Source organism: Bos mutus, chromosome 26, assembly GCF_027580195.1.
Source record: "Bos mutus isolate GX-2022 chromosome 26, NWIPB_WYAK_1.1, whole genome shotgun sequence".
In the NCBI taxonomy this organism is placed as follows: domain Eukaryota; kingdom Metazoa; phylum Chordata; class Mammalia; order Artiodactyla; family Bovidae; genus Bos; species Bos mutus.
In genome coordinates this window covers 46,622,450-46,642,132 of record NC_091642.1, presented here as the reverse complement: position 1 = coordinate 46,642,132, position 19,683 = coordinate 46,622,450, and the positions used below count along the sequence as shown (strand labels likewise).

Below are 19,683 nucleotides of genomic sequence, written 5' to 3'. Positions count from 1 at the left end.
GGTGGCTCAGACGGTAAAGCATCTGTCCACAATGTGGGAGACCTGGGTTTGGTCCCTGAGTTGGGAAGACCCCTGGAGAAGGAAATTGCAACCCACTCCAGTACTCTTGCCTGGAGAATCCCATGGATGCAGGAGCCTGGTAGGCTACAGTCTATGGGGTTGCAAAGAGTTGGACATGACTAAGCAACTTCACTTTCACTTTCATTCCATGAATAAAAATTGTTTGAGCTTGTAATCTTAATATAATTTTAAATAAATTACGTATTTTGCAGGCTATTGTGCAAATAAACCTTATAAAATGCACAAAAATAAAGCAGAAATATAAATTTAACAAAATATATGCAAAAGTAAAATTCAAATTATTTCCTTTGTGCATTCTGAAGGACCTTACCCATAAGTAGTTTCATAGAGAGAATCCCTGTCAGGAGTTGTAAACTGAAGGACCTTAGAAGACAGTATGACCTGCCAGAAGCTTTTAGTCATTAAAAAGTTTTGGACAACCATCTAAACACTCAGCAGTCTCATGTGGAAATTTGAAATTTACCATGGGAAACAGAAATGTATCATGTTCTGGAAAATCAGAAGACTCAGTAACGCTGGTTTACATTCCCACATTTCTCCAGAAAAACCCTGCACTTTCCAATCTATCACGGCCTTCATGGCCTCTCTTGCCCCTTTAGGCTAACTCATTTTTTCTTTTCTGATGGAGATAGAAAACTGGCCCATCTGCTCACAGGCCCCTAACACCTCATTCAATTTCTTTATTTACTGGCAGATTGCAAAGAAAAACAAAAGAATTAAAATGAAATTAATGCAAATGCTTCCAAAGACAGATGTGGTAAAAACTGACGGCTTATTCTTAGTCTTTATGACATAGTTAAGTCAATCTCTTGTCACTCTACTAAAAATGAATTTCTGTTTTGATGATGGGTTTTTCTACGTAATTCCATAAGACAAATGGCTATTGAAATTTTATGTAGGACACCAACAGCTTAACATCTTAAGTAATTGCAAAAACTTACATGTTATAATTGAATTGTTCTATACCTAAGATAAATCCAGTGACTTAAACTGATTGACATTTGAATCACTCACAGGGTCTCAATTTTAAAGATGCTCTAACGTCATCAGTATGTTAACATCTCAACTTACTTGCTTACAAAGTAAATAACAGAATGGATGTCTTTTCTTAAAGATTGCTCATCTGCAAACTCATGTAGATGAGTTCTAGTACATTAAACAATTATGCTACTTTGATAATGGATAGTGTGGCACAGGTAATTAACTATGAAGTCATTAAGGCTTTTCTGTGCTGTGACAGGTGTGTTTACCTATAACAGATTAATGAACTTGTCAAATATTTCTTTTTCCCTCTTTCTATTTCAGATCAACCTTGTGTGGAATTCGACAGAAGATGTTCCAACAGTTTTCTCTCTGGAAATGGTTCGTTTCAGGGATTATCCTTGGTTGTCTCTTCACAGTCTGCTTGGGCCAATATGATGACGGTAAGTGTGCTTTTACTCTGACCTTTAGTGTTAGCCAGGATTTCTATGGAAAATGCAGCACATCATAGAAATGAATAATGCTAATTTGTAGTTCATTTTTAAAAGTTGGCGACTCCTTGCAATAATTTAATTAAAATAATCTTAACAAAAGTAACATCTGATGCACTTTGTTTCTTAATAAGGATTGCAATATGGTAGAAAATCTAGTGTTCAGCCTCTATTTGAACACTTACATGTTCTCACTAAAATAATGCCGAACTGTTATAAACAACATGAAATTCTATTTGCTAACCATTAGACAAACACAAACAGTAGCCTTGGATAAAATTAGGAATGTGAAAAATACCAAAATTCCCTATGAGAAGAGATCTCTGAAGGGGTCAAAGGTGGATGTCATAAATGATTTTTGCACTTAAATTGGGGGTTTCATGCCCTCACTATTTTATTTGGAAAGAGTGAAAAAGTGTAAAAGACTTGGCATTAGACTTTGAGTCATTCCTTGATAGTAACTCAGTCATTTGATAAAAATACATTAGTCATCAAGCTCTATGGAACCATTTAACATGTTATATCTGCAATGGCCCAAATGTACCTGTCTTAGATATTTCAGTATTGACGGCGTCTGTCTTTGAATACTACTTAATGGGACTGTGAATCTCTCTATCTAACAGAAGAAAAATGGATAAATTTTCCCATCCTAGAAGTTCCCTATTCAAGACAAATGTTTTGTTCTGTTATTATTATTATGCTTATTACTTTTACTAGTCATCTGTTGTTGTCATGTTACCTATTTGCTCTTAGAGACATCAAAGATTGTGATTTTTGTATGTTTTTTGTGAGCTTTGCTTGGCTAAATTAAATAATCTCATGATAGATGAATGAATTTGACTTTATCCCCCATACAGTGTTCAAATTATATACATATTAAAGCATTCTCAGTCCTCCATAGTTAGAAAATCATGCCTCTAGGGATTTGCAGAATAATTCACAATATCAACTATTTTCATAAAGTCAACAGCCTAATCCCTTGGAAAGTTCAGCTAATTAGCACAGTGTTTACTTCAAGTACATCTGAACTTAATGTCCCTGTCATTGCCATTTATAAGGATTGTGAGTCTCCAGTCTAACAACAAAGTTAAAAGTGTAGTAAGAAATAAATAATGTAATTGCTACTTTAAAGCAAAAATAAAAATCAATGGAACTTAAAAATGCATGACTTTAAAGTAAAATAATACATTTTAATTTATGCCTCAAGAATAGATGGCAAATCAGTGTGTTAATATTTCTTCATGCCATAAGGCATTCTATTTTTATTCATAGTGTTTACACTGAGATGGAAGGACTGTCATTGCTCATATTAGACTTTCACAAACCCTGTACTTTTTAGCAATGTAATTTAGGTTATCGGGGGAAATCATCCCTGGTTTAACCTGTAATGCTATAAATTAGCTTCTTTAATAAGTTCATTTCAGCTCTTGGTCTCTCTAAATGTGCTTGTATTGATAGCCCCCGAAATAAGATTCATCAGGTCACCACTGACCATGAAGTAACTTTCTGAAGAAGAGTATAGCTTCACACCTGCCAAGTTAGATTTCACAGTAAGGCTGCCCCTTCACTGCCCTCATGGAAAACCTTCCAGCCACACTTAGAAAGCCTTTTTAGTTCTTTCCTCCTGGAGATAAGTTGCTAAACACCTAGGAAGACTGAAAGATCAGAACTGTGGCAAAGAAACAAAAATTTTGTATAGTTTTTTTTATAGAGGTTTCTCAACTTTCTGTGCTTTTCAGCATTCCTTCCATACTTGCATTCTCTGATGCCCCCTCAGAAGTAATAACACATCCCTGTAGGTCACCTACTTCTCTCTGGTCTCCCTCAGTGAGGGACTCTGACATCACTTTTATTTTATTGTTCATGAAAACGGTTTTCACAGCTACTGTTTTTAAAATCCCTATTAAAGTTTGAGAACATATGATGCAGGAATGAAATAAGGAGTAAACAAAGCATGGCTAACACACAAAATAACAAAACTGAAATATGTGATATGGATTTCTTGAGCCAATTTTTCTTATCCAAATGCTTGAGAATGCAGGTATGGGTTAGACCAAAGGAAAATGTAGTGATAATCCTAATCATGACAGAAATGTGTGAAAAAAAGTTTAAGAGGTTTACTGGTTGGATTTACTGGTTAGAGTAGCCTATCTGATAGTTGACACCTTACTTCTATCCATAGTTAGGATCTAAGACAGAGAAATATGAAGGTGGAAAAATTTTAAATACCCTAAGGCTATTATAGTATAGCAGTTTATATTTTTCTTATGTTAAAGAATAGAATTCTCCTGGACTTTCAAATAAAAGGTTTCCTGTGTTTATTCTGTGTATTTCCTTACTTAGGCATATGGAAGTTGGAAGGAAAAAATACTGTTTATTCAAGAAATATTTTATCATGAAATGGAATATTCTAGTATTATCCACATGTGTGAATCAGCTTCTAAGAAAAGTTTACTGCATAATAGTTGTTTTCAAAATGTTCTTACTTAAGAAATTGGGCAAATTTTTGAGTCATTCAGTGTTTCTCAAATTGTTAGGGTAAGTTTTTAGATTCAATAATAAAATTTGCAGATGACCTATTTGTAATGAAGATTCCATTTGTTTGATAACTGCAGATTTAAGAAAGAATAAATGCATAATTGAGATTGATAGTATTAAATTAAATTTTAAAAGTCAGAATTTAGCTAGCCAGTAGAATATTGGAAAACATAATTGATTTATAGTTTTAGTAGCCAATCTAGCCCAATATGAAAGTATTAGGATTGATATTTTAGCATACAGTTTAATTCATTATCAGTCCTGACAGTTTTATTGAAATGGGAACATGTGCTGTGATCCCAAATCGAATGTGGGGAGCCTGCACAGGAGATGCCATTGGAAGCAGAGGAGGCAGGGCTATCTGCTAAATTATGTATTATGTGGGATAAAAGATATTAAGACCATATTCCTTATTCTACCATGTTATTCACAGTGAGGTAAAAAACCAAGTTGTCCATGGGGTTTGTGTTTTTTATTTTATTTTGATTTTGAATGAATTAGTGAATTATGAAAGGGAGGGAAAGAAGGGAAGGAAGGAAGGAAAGTGGTATATAAGGGGTAAGTTTTGTTTTCATTTTTTATTACTTTCTTTGCATTTTCAGATTGTCCATACTGACTAGGTAATACTACCATGATCAGATAGGAAAAGTATTTCTTTAAAAACAACCATATATCAAAGCATTATAACTAACTTTGAATCAAAGTGTAGGAGTGTTAGAGAGGCTGTAAAAGAATATATGTGCCAATGAGTGTGTGAGTGTGTGTGTATGTGTGTGTGAGAGAGAGAGAATTAGAAAGAGATTACGTAAGTGTGTGCAGACCATGAAAGTCAACATAAGTTTGTTTTGTTTTGTTTTTTAAGGAAAGGGTTCTCCCTGACTGCTCAGGCTTTCAGCCTGGAAGCCGAAAATCTTCCATCCTGACCTTGAACTATTATGTAACTTGGCATATATCTGTGATGTGAATGAAATCCTTATGTACTGCACAACCAGAGCAACTGTCTGAAGAGATGCTGTTTACAATCTCAAAAAGTCATATATTAATACTTCCTAAGGCTATTTTCATATTAAAAATAACTTTCTGAAACTCACTTTCATGTAGTTGAATACACTATCTGACATATCACCAGTGTTCACTAAAATATTTTTTATATTTATTTCTATCATTACTTCTAATTATGTATAAATAATTGTTTCTTTTATATGTTTATATATATATATATATATATATATATATATATAAATGAGTACTTTGTGCTCCTGTGCACAATTTATATATACTTCCCTTATATCTGTTCATATTTACTGAACACCTTGAAGACTCCCTTGGTGGCTCAGATGGTAAAGAACCTGACTGCAATGCAGGAGACACAAGTTCAATTCCTGGATTGGAAAGATCCCCTGTAAAAGGGAATGGCAACTCACTCTAGTATTCTTGCCTGGAAAATTCCATGGACAGAGGAGCCTGGCAGGCTATAGCCCATGGGGTTGTAAAGAGTTGGTCATGATTGAGCAACTAACACTTTCACTTCTTTGAAGATTTAACTTTGTTAAACTGCATTTCATTTTATTGTTATTATTTTGGCTGTATTAGGTCTTCACTGTGGCATGAGCACTCTTCACTGAGGCTCATGGACTTCCTCTGGTTGCAGAGCACTGATTCTAGAGTGTGCAGGCTCAGAGGTTGCAGCACATGGGTTTAGGTGCCCCATGGTATATGGGATCTTAGTTTTCTAACCAGGGATAGAACTCTTTTTGCCTGCATTGAAAGGTGGATCCTTAACCACTGGACCAACTGGGAAGTCCCCATTTTATTTTTCAAGGTATTAATGATTATATTTTTTCCTTGGAGGGCTTATTAATTCAAATGAACCCTGAAATGAAAATTGAGGAACATTTCCAGGTGTATTGTTATGCTTGTTAGGTAATCCATTAATCCATGGAAAGTCAGTGATGAGATAGATATGTCATCATTAAAGGTATGCTGCTGCTGCTGCTGCTAAGTCGCTTCAGTCGTGTCCCATTCTATGTGACCCCATAGATGGCAACCCACCAGGCTCCCCCATCCCTGGGATTCTCCAGGCAAGAGCCACAGGAGTGGATTGCCATTTCCTTCTCCAATGCATGAAAGTGAAAAGTAAAAATGAAGTCGCTCAGTCGTGTCCGACTCTTAGCGACCCCATGGACTGCAGCCCACTAGGCTCCTCCATCCATGGGATTTTCCAGACAAGAGTACTGGAGTGGGGTGCCATTGCCTTATCTGATTAAAGGTATAGACATATTTTAATGTCTGAGACTAAAATCTTCTAAGATCTGACATTTGAGCCTGGAAACTTCATTTTTATCAAGTATGTCTAGAGGTCAAAAGTAGAGTGACAATGGTTTATACTAATAAACTTAAAAGAGAATGACATACAAATTACAATGCTGCTGCTGCTGCTGCTAAGTCGCTTCAGTCGTGTCCGACTCTGTGTGACCCCAGAGATGGCAGCCCACCCATCCCTGTGATTCTCCAGGCAAAAACACTGGAGTGGGTTGCCATTTCCTTCTCCAATGCATGAAAGTGAAAAGTGAAAGTGAAGTTGCGCAGTCGTGTCCGACTCTTAGCAACCCCATGGACTGCAGCCCATCAGGCTGCTCCTTCCATGGGATTTTCCAGGCAAGAGTACTGGAGTGGGGTGCCATTGCCTTCTCCAATTACAATGCTAATAATAGCATTATAAGGAAAATAAAACCACCCAAAGAGCTGAAACATTTATGTTTCTTAGACTGATGTTTTCCCCCTTTAGATACCTTAAGAAGAACTGGCTACATAAACTGAACACTTCTGCAAGAAGAATTAAAAAATCTTAATTGTTCATGTTTCCAGACTATTACAGACTATCACATAGGGCACCATTATAGCAATATCCTTGCCTCATGGACTGTACTGATCTATTTGTGGGATACACATGGTCCCTCTAGTATTATTCTGGAAATGTTTGTAAATTTTCTTTTTTTTCAGTTTGCTATTTCAAAGTTTAGTTCAGATCATCTTCCTCTTGTTAACATTGTATTTCTCTGAACATCAGTACAGTTTAGTCCCTCAGTCATGTCCAACTCTGCAACCCCATGGACTGCAGCACTCCAGGCTTCCCTGTCCATCCCCATCTCCCAGAGCCTACTCAAACTCATGTCTATCACATCAGTGATGCCATCCAACCATCTCATCCTCTGTTGTCCTCTTCTTCTCTTGCCTTCGATCTTTCCCAGCATCAGGGTCTTTTCCAATGAGTTGGCTCTTCGCATTAGGTGGCCACAGTGTTGAGTTTCAGCTTCCAATGAATATAAGGACTGATTTTATTTCTCTGAACATAGTACAATACAATAGTTTCTTTTGAATCTGTTTCAATTATAATTAAAGATGATTAATGGAGACTACACCTAAGTAATTTTCAATGAACTTGATTGTCTCTGAAACATCTTTCATTTAAATATTATTTCTTAATTATAGGCAGCACACATTTCTTAATTTCTTAAAGGCAGCACACATCAAGAGAAATTGAACAATATACATGCACACACTCATACATAATAGATAACACATTCTGAAACCATACATAGCATATATTTTATGCAAATTTTAATCTTAATATAATAAAGGCATATTTTCTTATCTACCCCTTCCACTTTTTCCATCTTACAGAGTGTATTTTTATTCAGAGATGTTAAATTCAAGTTTTCAGAGTAATTTTGTTGTTTTTTCTACAGGCTGAGTTTTTAAATTCTGAGTGTTTGTCATTTTTTCTTGAAGCTTTATAAACTTTTGGAGATATATATATATATATGCCATCTAGATTATGTTATTATGGGATATTTAGATTAATATGCCAAGAAACAGCACTTTCAGTGCTTTGCTGTTGTTGTTCGGTCACTGAGTCGTCTCCGACTCTTTTTGACCCTATGGACTGCGGTGCACCAGGCTTCCTTGTCCTTCACCATCTCCTTCGCCATCCTCTGTTGTTCCCTTCTCCTCCTGCCTTCAAAATTTCCCAGCATCAAGGTCTTTTCCAATGAGTTGGCCTCCTTGCATCAATTGGCCAAAATACTGGAACTTCAGCATCAGTCTTTCCAATGAATATTCAGGACTAATTTCCTTTAGAATGGACTGGTTTGATCTCCTTGCAGTCCAAGGATTCTGAAGAGTCTTCTCCAACACCACAGTTCAAAAGCATCAATTCTTCGACACTCAGCCTTCTTTACGGTACAATTCTCACACCTGTACTTACTCCAGTAAAATTTTCTAAATTTCATTTCTAAATGTCTAAATTTCACTTCCAGATAAAAGCTTGGCTGTGTCTTCTGCTTTAGTTTGTACCCACACTTGGATTTCTTATTTCCTCTTTTTTGAAGGTGAGCAATCTTGTAGGTCCTGTACCTCCAAATTGGATTTTGTTTTAGGGCAGAGGTTTGAAAGGGCATATATCTTTTCTTGTTTCAGCAACAATTTCTCAGTAAGCAAGTTCAAAAATGTTAACTTTGTAACTTCTCTATACTCTGACCCTTTGCCTAGAAGGATTACTTCAGTAGTCTCTCTGAACAGTAGTAATAGGCTCGGTTAAAGCCCACCTGTACATACTGGGAGCCAGAGAGCTAAAGAGTCCAAAAACTAAATACATAAATAACCTCTGAGAAACATAAGAACAATTAGTGTACTTTTTTCTCTGTGCTAATACATACACACATCCACACCCCAAAAATGTTATTTCCAAGGTAACTTAGAATTGCTGCTGCTGCTGCTGCTAAGTCACGTCAGTCGTGTCCGAATCTGTGCGACCCCATGGACTGCAGCCTTCCAGGCTTCTCCGTCCATGGGATTGTCCAGGCAAGGGTACTGGAGTGGGGTGCCATTGCCTTCTCTGTAGAATAGCTAAGTACTGATATTTCAGATACTTTCATTTGTCCTGTTGAGAAAGGGAAAGAAGTAGGTCTAATTCACTATATAAGTAATACAATACAATTATCGATCACCAGTAGGGTAGATGGTTCCCTCTCTAGTTCTAACAACCTTAAAAAAATGAACCCATTGAAACATAAAATACTCACATCCAAATTGTGTGAGAAGGTAGAATCCATTTTAACTGTTCTTAATAAAAATCGAAATTGAGCAAAAGTGTAATTATAATCTTGCTTGGCTCTGATACAACTCATAATAGAGTGGCTTTTCTTAGTTGGATCTTTTCCCATCAAATCTCCGTACTTGTTACCACGACTTCTGCACCATATCCCTTAAGCTCTGCAATTTGGGTTTTCTCACATCTCTACCGAAAGTGCATTCTCTAAAGTCTCCAATGACTACTTTCTTGGACAAATCCTATAATTTTGTAGCATTTCAGCAAACAACATTATTGATCTACTTTTCTTGCAACTATCTTTTCCTCAGTGATTCTTAGAACTGAATTTTTCTGATTGTCTCTATATCAGACATGATCTTCCTGGTGAATATTCTACCTTTCTCTAGTCCGTGATTTTGAAATTGCCCCACTTTTGTTTGTATTTCCATAAAGAGTCATATTTTCTAATGAGCCAGTTTGAATATTTTCTAACAGTTATAAAGGTCCTCTCCTTGGTCATGTTCTGCTTTCTCTATCTTCCCTTTCACAGTACTTTCAAATTATTACATGTCCACTCTACATATTCTTTTTATCTAGACCACATTTTCACTTCTCTATAAAACATTTATTTAGTTTGCATTTTATTGAATATCAACTCCATGAAAGATATTAGGGAAACAAAAATGAGGCAGTTATTTCATTCAAGTATAATAATGAGGTATATAGTCAATACGATGATTTATATAATCATAGGTGGATATATAGTGTGTGTGTGTTGGGAGAATACATATGCAAAATCTGCTGAATTTTGGGGTGAAGTACTCAGAAAATGTTTGCAGGAAAATTTTTATTTTTCAAGGTAAAGAATTGGAAATTTTGGAAAACCTGAACAATCCTGAATACTGGTGCTCTGATTTAAGATGTATTACATCTTAGAATTGAGGATTGTATATGCTGTTTTATGACCTGTTCAGAGAAGATTTTGTTCAATTCGAATTATACCTTGAAACCAAATTGCTCATTACTCCTTGATGTTGTTACTAATCATATTAAGTGAGGAAAGGTTGGTTAAAGGGTGCAAACATTTAGTTATAAGATGGATAAGTTTGGTGAACCTAATGTACAACATGGTGACTATAGTTAATAATACTGTAGTTTTATATACTGGAAACTTGCTAATAGAATGGATTTTAAGTATTCTTACCACACTAAAAAAAAAAGAACTATGTGAGGTGATGGTTGTGTTAGGTTATGTTAATTAACTTGGTTCTGGTAATTATTCATTTTACACTATATCAGTATCAAGCCATATATTGTGCACTTTAAAAATATACAATTTTGTTTGTCAATTACACCTCAAGGAAACTGGTATAACTAATGTCCATCTTTCCCTTTATATTAAGTCAAATAATGTTTGTTTCTATGTTTAGATTATGAATTGCTGAACACAGAAAGTCTCATTTACTTTTTGTTTCCCTCAGTACCTGGCAGAATGACCCAGTTAGTGATTATTTAAATTAGTATGCCTTCCATAAAGAAAAATAGAACTGAGAGATGAAGTGTCTTTTAATAATACAGGAGCAAGTAGGTAACCTTTATGATAGTACTTGGAGTTCAAACAGTAATTCAAAGACACATTTAGTGAGGGTTTGATTTCTATGACACTGCTCAATATTGACATAGGAACCAAAGCAGTCAATAATTATCTTTGCTATGGAGATATTACACATAGTATCCTTTTTAGGATTCGATAGGAAAACAGAGTTTAGGTAAATTATATAATTTTTTTATTTTAATTGGAGGCTAATTACAATATTGTATTGGTTTTGCCATATATCAACATGAATCCGTCACGGGTGTACACGTGTTTCCAATCCTGAACCCCCTCCCACTTCCCTCCCCATACCATCCCTCTGGGTCATCCCAGTGCACCAGCCCCAAGCATCCTGTATTTTTATGCCTTGAGGGTGCATCATTTAGAAAAGTCTTTGTATAAAACTCAAAGTGAATCTATCCTCTCTTCAGTGTGTTTTCTTTTTCTGATTATTAGCAGTTGTTCTGGGCATTTTGTTCATAATGTTGGTGGATCACACTGTGCCAGTTGTTCCTGACATCAGCCTCTTAGCTCCAGATACCAATCTTTACCTGCTCTTATAAGATCCAATACTGGCCCTCAGGGCTGCTCAATCAGCCTGCTCAGTGATAACTGTTCAGCCACTCTGAGTTTATTAAGTGTCTTAATTGAATAGTTGGAGTACTGATGACAGTTGTTCAGGCTTCTTAGATCATGAATGAAAAAGACAATACTAACTCAATCATCAATATTTTGTATGGTTATATCCAGAATTTGGCCACAGTTGGTCTGTTGAATGCATACAATGCAATTCTGCTGGATCCTCATACAGGAAAAGCTATAGCATTTTAATGTAACATGAATAATATATTATGCTGACTTTTTAATTCATTCATTCTTCAGGTATAGCAAGCATATGTAATGTCTACTGTGCACATATAAATTTTCTAACAATTATAGCTAATATTTATTGGATGATTTCTATGTGACAAACAGCTTACACATAATACCCTATTCACATTGTGATACATTTATACTTGATACATATGATGTATGTTCATGTGTAATGCACATGCTATGTCACTACAATTCAGTTATAGAAGATTATATAGTTTTATACAAATGTTTTTAAATGGCTACTAGATGTCAAGCCTTGTTCTACAAACTGCAGATATGTGTGTACTTAGTTGTTTAGATATCCAACTCTTTGTGACCCCATGAACTGGAGCCTGCCAGGCTCCTCTGCCCATGGGATTTTCCAAGCAAGAATACTGAAGTGAGTTGCCATGACCTCCTCAAAGGGATCTTCCCAACCCAAGGATCAAACCTCCATCTCCTGCGGCTCCTGCATTGCAGGCAGATTCTTTACCACTGAGCCCCCAAGGGAGCCCCGATATAGCAAACAGCAAAATAGACCAAAAGAAAAAAATCCTTATTTTTCTGAGGTTTGCTTGATATTTGAAGGAGACAGAAAATAATCCAACCACTAAGAAAGTCATGTAGTATATTAGTATCTGAAAGAGGTTATGTCAAAAAAAAAACCAGGGAAAGGGATATTTGGGGGAACATAATTTTAAATAGGAAAGTGTGGGAAGCACTTACTAAGAAGTACCCTTGGTGTAAATTTCAGAGAGGATTATGGGAAAATTATGGAGATTCCTAGAAGAGCATTGAAGACAGAGATCACAATGAGTGAAAGGGAATTGAGATGGGGACATGCCTATTCTGTTTGTAGAACACAATTGCAAGCAAACTGTGGTGGGTGAAAATTGGGGCCGAGTGAGGTAAAGGGGAAAGAGAGAAGATCAGAAAGTTGACATGGGTGAAGGCAAATTGCCCAGGCCTTGCAGGCAGTGGGGGACATTGTCTTTTTCTCTCAGTGAGACGGAAAGCTACTGGAATGTTTCAAGCAGAGGAGTGAAATGATCTCACGCAAGTTTTAACAAAATTGCTTTGATGCTTGTATTGAGAATCATCAGTTAAGATCAAGGTGACCAGTGAGAAATGTATTAACAATATTCCAGGCAGAAAATAAAGATAGCTTAGACCAGGTTTTCATGACAGAGGTGGTAATAATGGTTGACTGTCAATGCATTTTTGAGGTACATCAATAGAGTTTGCTGGTGTGTTGGATACAGAGAAAACAAAAAAGATAGCATTTAAGTATATTTGATACTAGTATATTTGGTCTAAGCATCAGCAGAGTCTGAATGATCAACATGGTCAACGATCATCAAAGGAACAAATGTGGCTAGAAATGAACCATAAACACAGTGATCATATAGTCTAGGAAGATGAGAAAGAATCAGAAAGAACATTAATATGTGGAGATAATTAATGAGAGGAAAACTAGAAGAGAGTGGTTTACTAAAAGTCATAGGAAGAAGACATCTAAAGGAGAAAGTGATCAGCTGTGTCAAGTCTGATCAAGTAAGATGAAATGTGAGAACTGAATATTGAATTAACAACATGGCACTCATTTGTGGCATTGATAGGGATGGTTTGAGGTAATGTTGAGAATGAAAATTTGCAGTGGTTTCGAGAAAGAGTGGAGGAAGAGGAAATGCAGGGTATTTGAAAATATAAAAAAGTTTTTTTTTTTTTTTCTTTTCTTGTTTTAAATCTTTCTTTTCTTTTTAATATGGTGGCAGTACTAATAGGGAAAGAAGAGTAAGCTTAAGAATGCATACCCCACCTCAAGTCCTAGTGATGTAAGGATATAATAAAGCAACCACCATCCCAGCGAGGCACTGAGAGAGCTACAGAAAAATAGCATCTTCTTGGAATAGCCAGATTTCTAGTAGAACAAGAAGAAAAGAATGTTCAGCAAAATATATATTATTTAATCTGTCTCATGTTCAGTAAAACACCATAAGATAAATTCTATTGTTGTTCCCATTTTCCAGTTGAGGAAACCGAAGCTTTAAAGATATCGAGCTATCTCACTTAAAGTCACACAGCTCCTACATCTAAGAGTCATAATCCTAGCTTACGCAGCTTGGATTTTACAGCCTGAGTATAAAGTGCTACAGTAGTCATGAAAGTATAATAATATGAACACCAATCCATGGAACCTTAAGAGAATGATGGAAATTATTATCAACTTCTACTATATGTTCTTTTATTTTATATATATACTTATTAGCATATACCAGTTTTGTGCCACATTTGGGGTTGAAAATATGAATGAGATATTTCTTGACCTCATGTATGTTAATGCCTACATTATATGAAACATCAGCAAAAGGGATTACACATATAAATCAATATACTGTATATAGATTGTGAGAGGCTGAGTTAAAAAGATGACATTTATGGTGCCTGCCTAGAGGTATGCTACAGTCTGTATCAGATGTAGTTAGTGGAAGAAAGACATAGGATGAGACACTATTGAGCTACATTAAAAATGGATAAGGAGTTACTTTAGATTTAAATCTGATACATATAAATTCATGTGCAGTCAAAGCAAAGGGAAACATGAGAGGATTAATGACGAAGCACTGGTATGTGGGATATGAAAGATCATCTATGGCACAGTAGTTAAAGCTTGAGCTTTGGAATCAAATAGACTTTGTTCAAATCCTGGCAAAATCAATATGTGATTTTTTATAAATTATACAATCTCTATGACTTAGATTTCCATCTGTTAAACAGGATAACAGCAACTCTGATTTGATTGTTGTTAGGATTAACTGATGGCATGTATGTAAGTTGTTTAGCGTGTTTTCTAGCATATGCTGCTGCTGCTAAGTCTCTTCGATCGTGTCCGACTCTGTGCGACCCCATAGACGTCAGCCCACCAGGCTCCCCCATCCCTGGGATTCTCCAGGCAAGAACACTGGAGTGGGTTGCCATTTCCTTCTCCAATGCATGAAAGTGAAAAGCGAAAGTGAAGTCGCTCAGTCATGTCTGACTCTTAGTGACCCCATAGACGGCAGCCCACACCAGGCTCCCCTGTCCCTGGGACTCTCCAGGCAAGAACACTGGAGTGGGTTGCCATTTCCTTCTCCATTCTAGCATATAGGAAATGATAAAAATATATTTTCGGTATATTATAATAAGTACTACTATTTTCAAATTAAATAGACAAGATGAACAATATAACATTATCATTAATCAATATTTCTTTTGGTTTCTTTTATCTGAAAACATTTACACAAACACACAGGCCACACATATAATCACACACTATATTAAATCGACAATTTCTTAAACACTGTGCTTTCTACATACATATTTCTGCATACTACAATTCTTTGAATGATTTTCAGCCCATCTATCCTGTGAAATTTTCGGCTGCATTTATTAAAGTGTCAGGCATAGAATTTATACCATTTCAGTTTTTTAATAATTTTATTTATTTATTCATTTATTTTTGGCTGTGCTGGGTCTTCGTTGCTGCACAAGGGCTTTCTCTAGTTGCGGGCAAGGACTAATCTTCACTGAAGTGCACAGGATTCTCAGTGAAGTGGCCTCTCCTGTTGTAGGGAAGGGCTCTGGGGAGTGAGGTTTCAGTAACTGCAGTTCATGGGCTCAGTAGTTGTGGCTCCTGGGATCTAGTGCACAGGCTCAGTAGCTGTGGTGCATGGGCTTAGTTGCTTCGCAGCATGTGGAATCTTCAGGATCAGGGATCCTAATGCATGACTCTGCATTGGTAGGTGGATTCTTTACCACTAAGCAACCGGGGAAGCACCACCTTTTCCATTGTTTTTTTCCTATCTTTTATTTACCTCCTTAAAATTTTTCTTAATTTTTATTAGTTTCATTTTTTAAAAAAGAAGCTTCCTTTAGCTCCTTCTTATTTATCTTTCATCACTCATATCTGAATACTTCTCAATTACTTTATTCTTCTCATTTTTTAAATATGTTTCACTCAACTCTCTCTTACATTCTAATTGTACCTCTCTCCTGTTTCTTTGTCAGGTATTCTCTCTGTCTCAATATTTGTTATCTTTCTGCCTCACTTTAGCTAATTTAAGTTCTAGAAAGCACAGTAAGCATTTCCTTGGCTATAGGTACTTCATATTTCTAACTGCTAGGTCTACTTTTAGAAAATAATCTTAGCTGGACTTTTAGCCTCTTTGGTTATAGAAAGAATTGGATAGTATTTTAGATCAAAGGAAAAAAAAAAATTCCAGCATGTATTTTCATTCTCATAATATAAAAATTACCAGAATGCACACACATATTTTAAAACCTCTAAAGCTTCTGTCTATTATCAGATGAGGAACATTTTAAAGGAGATGCCATCCAATTTCCTTCCCAGTGATACTGAACTTGGGAAAAAATTCAATTTATGCTCTAAATTTCCAAGATTTAAATCAAACTAAGAACTTTTTAAAATATAATATATTAAATATTAATTTCATGGGCATTCATTTGACAATACAAAGTGAGATATATTCCCAGAAAAAGAAAACTAGAAGGAATATTGTCCAATGAATTACTGACACTGGACTCAAACCAGTGTAAGCAATGTGTGTTTATCACTGAGAGCTCCCTGGATCCATTAAACCCAATAGTCCTTTTATCCAGCCCATTTAAATGTATTTTTTGAAAGCAGGTCCCCAAAGGTGTGACGTTTGAAAGCATTTGTAATGTGTTTTAGTTTTTTGTTGTTCAGCCACTCAGTTCTGTTCGGCTCTTTGCAACCCCATGAACGCAGCACGTCAGGCTTCCCTGTCCTTCAGCGTCTCCCAGTTTGCCCGAGTTCATGTTCATTGCATCAGTGACTCTGTCCACCCATCTCATCCTCTGACACCCTCTTCTTCTTCTGTTCTCGATCTTTCCCAGCATCAGGGACTTTTCCAATAAGTCATCTGTTTGAATCAGATGACCAAAATACTGGAGTTTCAGCATCAGTCTGTCCAGTGACTATTCAGGATTGATTTCCTTTAAGATTGTATTTGTTTGATCTCCTTGCTGTCCAAGTGACTTTCAGGAGTCTTCCTTTGATACATAAAACTAACTGCTTCATTCCATAGCATGAACCAAAATTACACAGAGGCTAATTTATTGGGTTGGCCAAAAAGTACGTTTGGGTTTTGTGTAACATCTTAAAGAAATCTGAATGAACTTTTTGGGCAACCCAATACATTCTAAAAACAGTAAGAAAATCAGCTTCTATTTATTAGGAAAAAAAATTCAATGCAATGCCTATGCTAAAGTTAAAAGTTAGATTATGCCAATATCCTTACAAAGGAACTCTGTAATTCTAGATTTTCTACTAACCCTTTCTCATTACTGGAGAAGATTAATTGTAGTAACAACTGGTCAACAATGGAATTGCTAATAACGAATAACTAGAAACCTATGAGAAAACCCTTTGAAAACAGATAAGATTCAATCCCATTCCCCCAGAGATACGTCAGCTAGTAGTACTCCTTCTTGACCTTGAACAAACACATCGTGATATGAAATGCTGCAATTTAAGACTGCTGGTGTGCTTTTCTAGAGTAAACAAACAATAGATAATTTTTTAATCAAAGACTTAGAATATAAAAAATAATACATTTTGAAAATAACTGAATCTCATTCAGAATTATATGGTTTTGTGATTATTATACCCATATTTCAAATGGAATTTCTTTTTTGGATCTATACCAAGTTGCAAATGTATATTGCTCTAGCGAAGAACACAAGTATGTATTTTAAAAAATGTGACACACTTTCTTTAAAGATGTATAGGAGCAAGTAGATTTCAAAAGTATGTACAAAGTCAAAATGATATTCTAACCGCAGAGAATCTCAAAATAGACTCTCTTCTCATAACCCTTATGCATGCTAAATTTGGCAGCATATGTACTTGAATATATTGTACTAATCAATTGAATTATACTAAGTATATTAATCGATTGAATTCTATTGGAAAACTGCACTAGAAAAAAATAAAATATCCTCACTGGGACTTCTAAAATGCATTTCTTAAGTATTTTGTGAACATTCTTTCAGATCTGAGATTCAAAATCACTTGGAACAGGTTTAATATAAAGAGTTATTTGAAGAGGTGCTTCTAAAATAAATGAAAAAATGTATGTCAGAATAGGTTTATCAAATTTTATCACCTCATTCTTATTCTCCACATTGGAAAGTTACAACAGACACTTATTAAAAACAACAACAACAACAACAACAACAACTTGGGTCAAAGTCACTTTAGTAAAGACTAATGTGTGCTCAGTCTCTCAGTCCTGTCCAACTTTTTGTAACCCTTTGGACCGGAGTCCACCAGGCTCCTCTATCCAGGATTTTTTCAAGCAAGAATGCTGGAGTAGGTTGCCATTTCTTTCTCCAGGCGATCTTCCTGACCCAGGGATCAAACCCGTGTCTCTTATGTTTCCTGTATTGCAGCAAATTCTTTACCTAGTGAGCCAGGGGAGAAGCACCAGTAAAGACTAATATTTTTATATCAAATGCATTAGGGACATTTATTTTCTTTGGATTTTGCTGTAAAATGTAAGGCAATAAGAGCAATGTAAAATGAACTGCCACCTCTAAACTGACCCATTATGGTTATTCTGGTTTATAATTTAATTGTAATTGCTTTAATCAGTCAGAGACACTGATTTTTCTATAAATTACTGTACCTCTGCTAATGAATTAATTTTTCTATAACTCTATAATGGATATCTGTAATGCATATGTAATATGTTTGAGGTACTAATTGCTTTAGTCATTACTCATTCATCCATTTATTTACTCAATACACTTTTATAAGGTTTCTACTCTAAGCCAGGGACTATGAACAATGTTGAGGTAAGGGGATTATTCCAAATGGAGGGAGCAGATGAAGTCTCCATGATGAGAAGTATATATCAAGCATGACCAAGAGTCTGCATAAAGGCCAGCGTAAATCAAATGCTAATGAAACTGAGAAGGTGTGTAGGGAACAAGGTTTACTGGCATCGATAATAATTTTACTCATAATTGTAAGTGAATCCACTGGAGTTCTAAAAGTAGAGACAAGAGAAGGAGAAAGTTGTGATGATACGATTCCATCTATTCTAAAACAGATATTAGCTATAGTGAGGAGAATGGATTTGTGTAAGGACTGATGGAGAAGAACATTATAGACAAGATAAATACCTAAGGCATAGTACAAGCAAGAGGTGATGGTAGTTTAAGTGAGGGGTGGTTAGAAAATGAAACTGGATCTAGAGACTAGTGGAAAGATTTTTTTTAAGGAAGTTTTATGTACATGAACACATTTCCTCCTCCAGGGGATCTTCTCAACCCGGGGTTGAACTCATGCCTTTGTCTCTTTTGCATTGGCAGGTGGGTTTTTTGCCACTAGCGCCACCTAGGTAACCCACATGTACACATGCGTATATTGTTATAGCCACGCGTTCCAGGAAACAAACTCACTCAGAAGGACAGTGCAGATAGTGGAGTGCAGTTTATTACACCGGCAGGCCCAAGGCAGAGTCTCCTCTCAGCCAAGGACCCCAACCAGCATTTGTGAAAATCTTTTATACCCCATGTGTACATATCCGAACCCACCACCTCAATTTCCTTGAGACTTACATAAACCAAGGAAGGGTAAATACAATCACAGTAACCCCATCATTCATGTGTTATGTGTTCAAACAGTTAATAATCAATAAGCATGTGGTTACATTCCAATAGATACAGAAAGAATTTATGACCTATCTGGAGGCAGAGGTGATTAGAGTATGTTTTATCTTAGGCGATGAGTAACCTGGATGTGAACTTCAAGATTCCCCTGTCCGGAGGGGGTCTTATCCTTCTATCGTAGTTTCCATAGGCACTAAGCACAGAGTTCAGAGTCCATTGGAGAGGTGGCCGAGCATGATCAGCATGAACAGGCCTAAGATGGAATCCACCTCTGTCTGTTTCCTCCTTCAATATGTATAATGCATGATTTATTTGGAAATCAGCAGGGAATGCAGTAAAAGTAGGCAAAGATG

The 19,683-nt window shown here is 36.1% G+C and overlaps 1 protein-coding gene across 1 annotated transcript in view; it reads left to right on the top strand.

Annotated features, from left to right (window-relative positions):
* Positions 1–19,683, top strand: part of PCDH15 (protocadherin related 15) — a 1,047,422-nt gene that overhangs the window by 145,928 nt on the left and 881,811 nt on the right. Inside the window, exon 2 of the mRNA XM_070363570.1 lies at positions 1,387–1,505. Within this exon, the coding sequence (XP_070219671.1) occupies positions 1,415–1,505 (91 nt within the window). The 5' untranslated portion in view covers positions 1,387–1,414. The remainder of the gene's footprint in view (positions 1–1,386; positions 1,506–19,683) is intronic.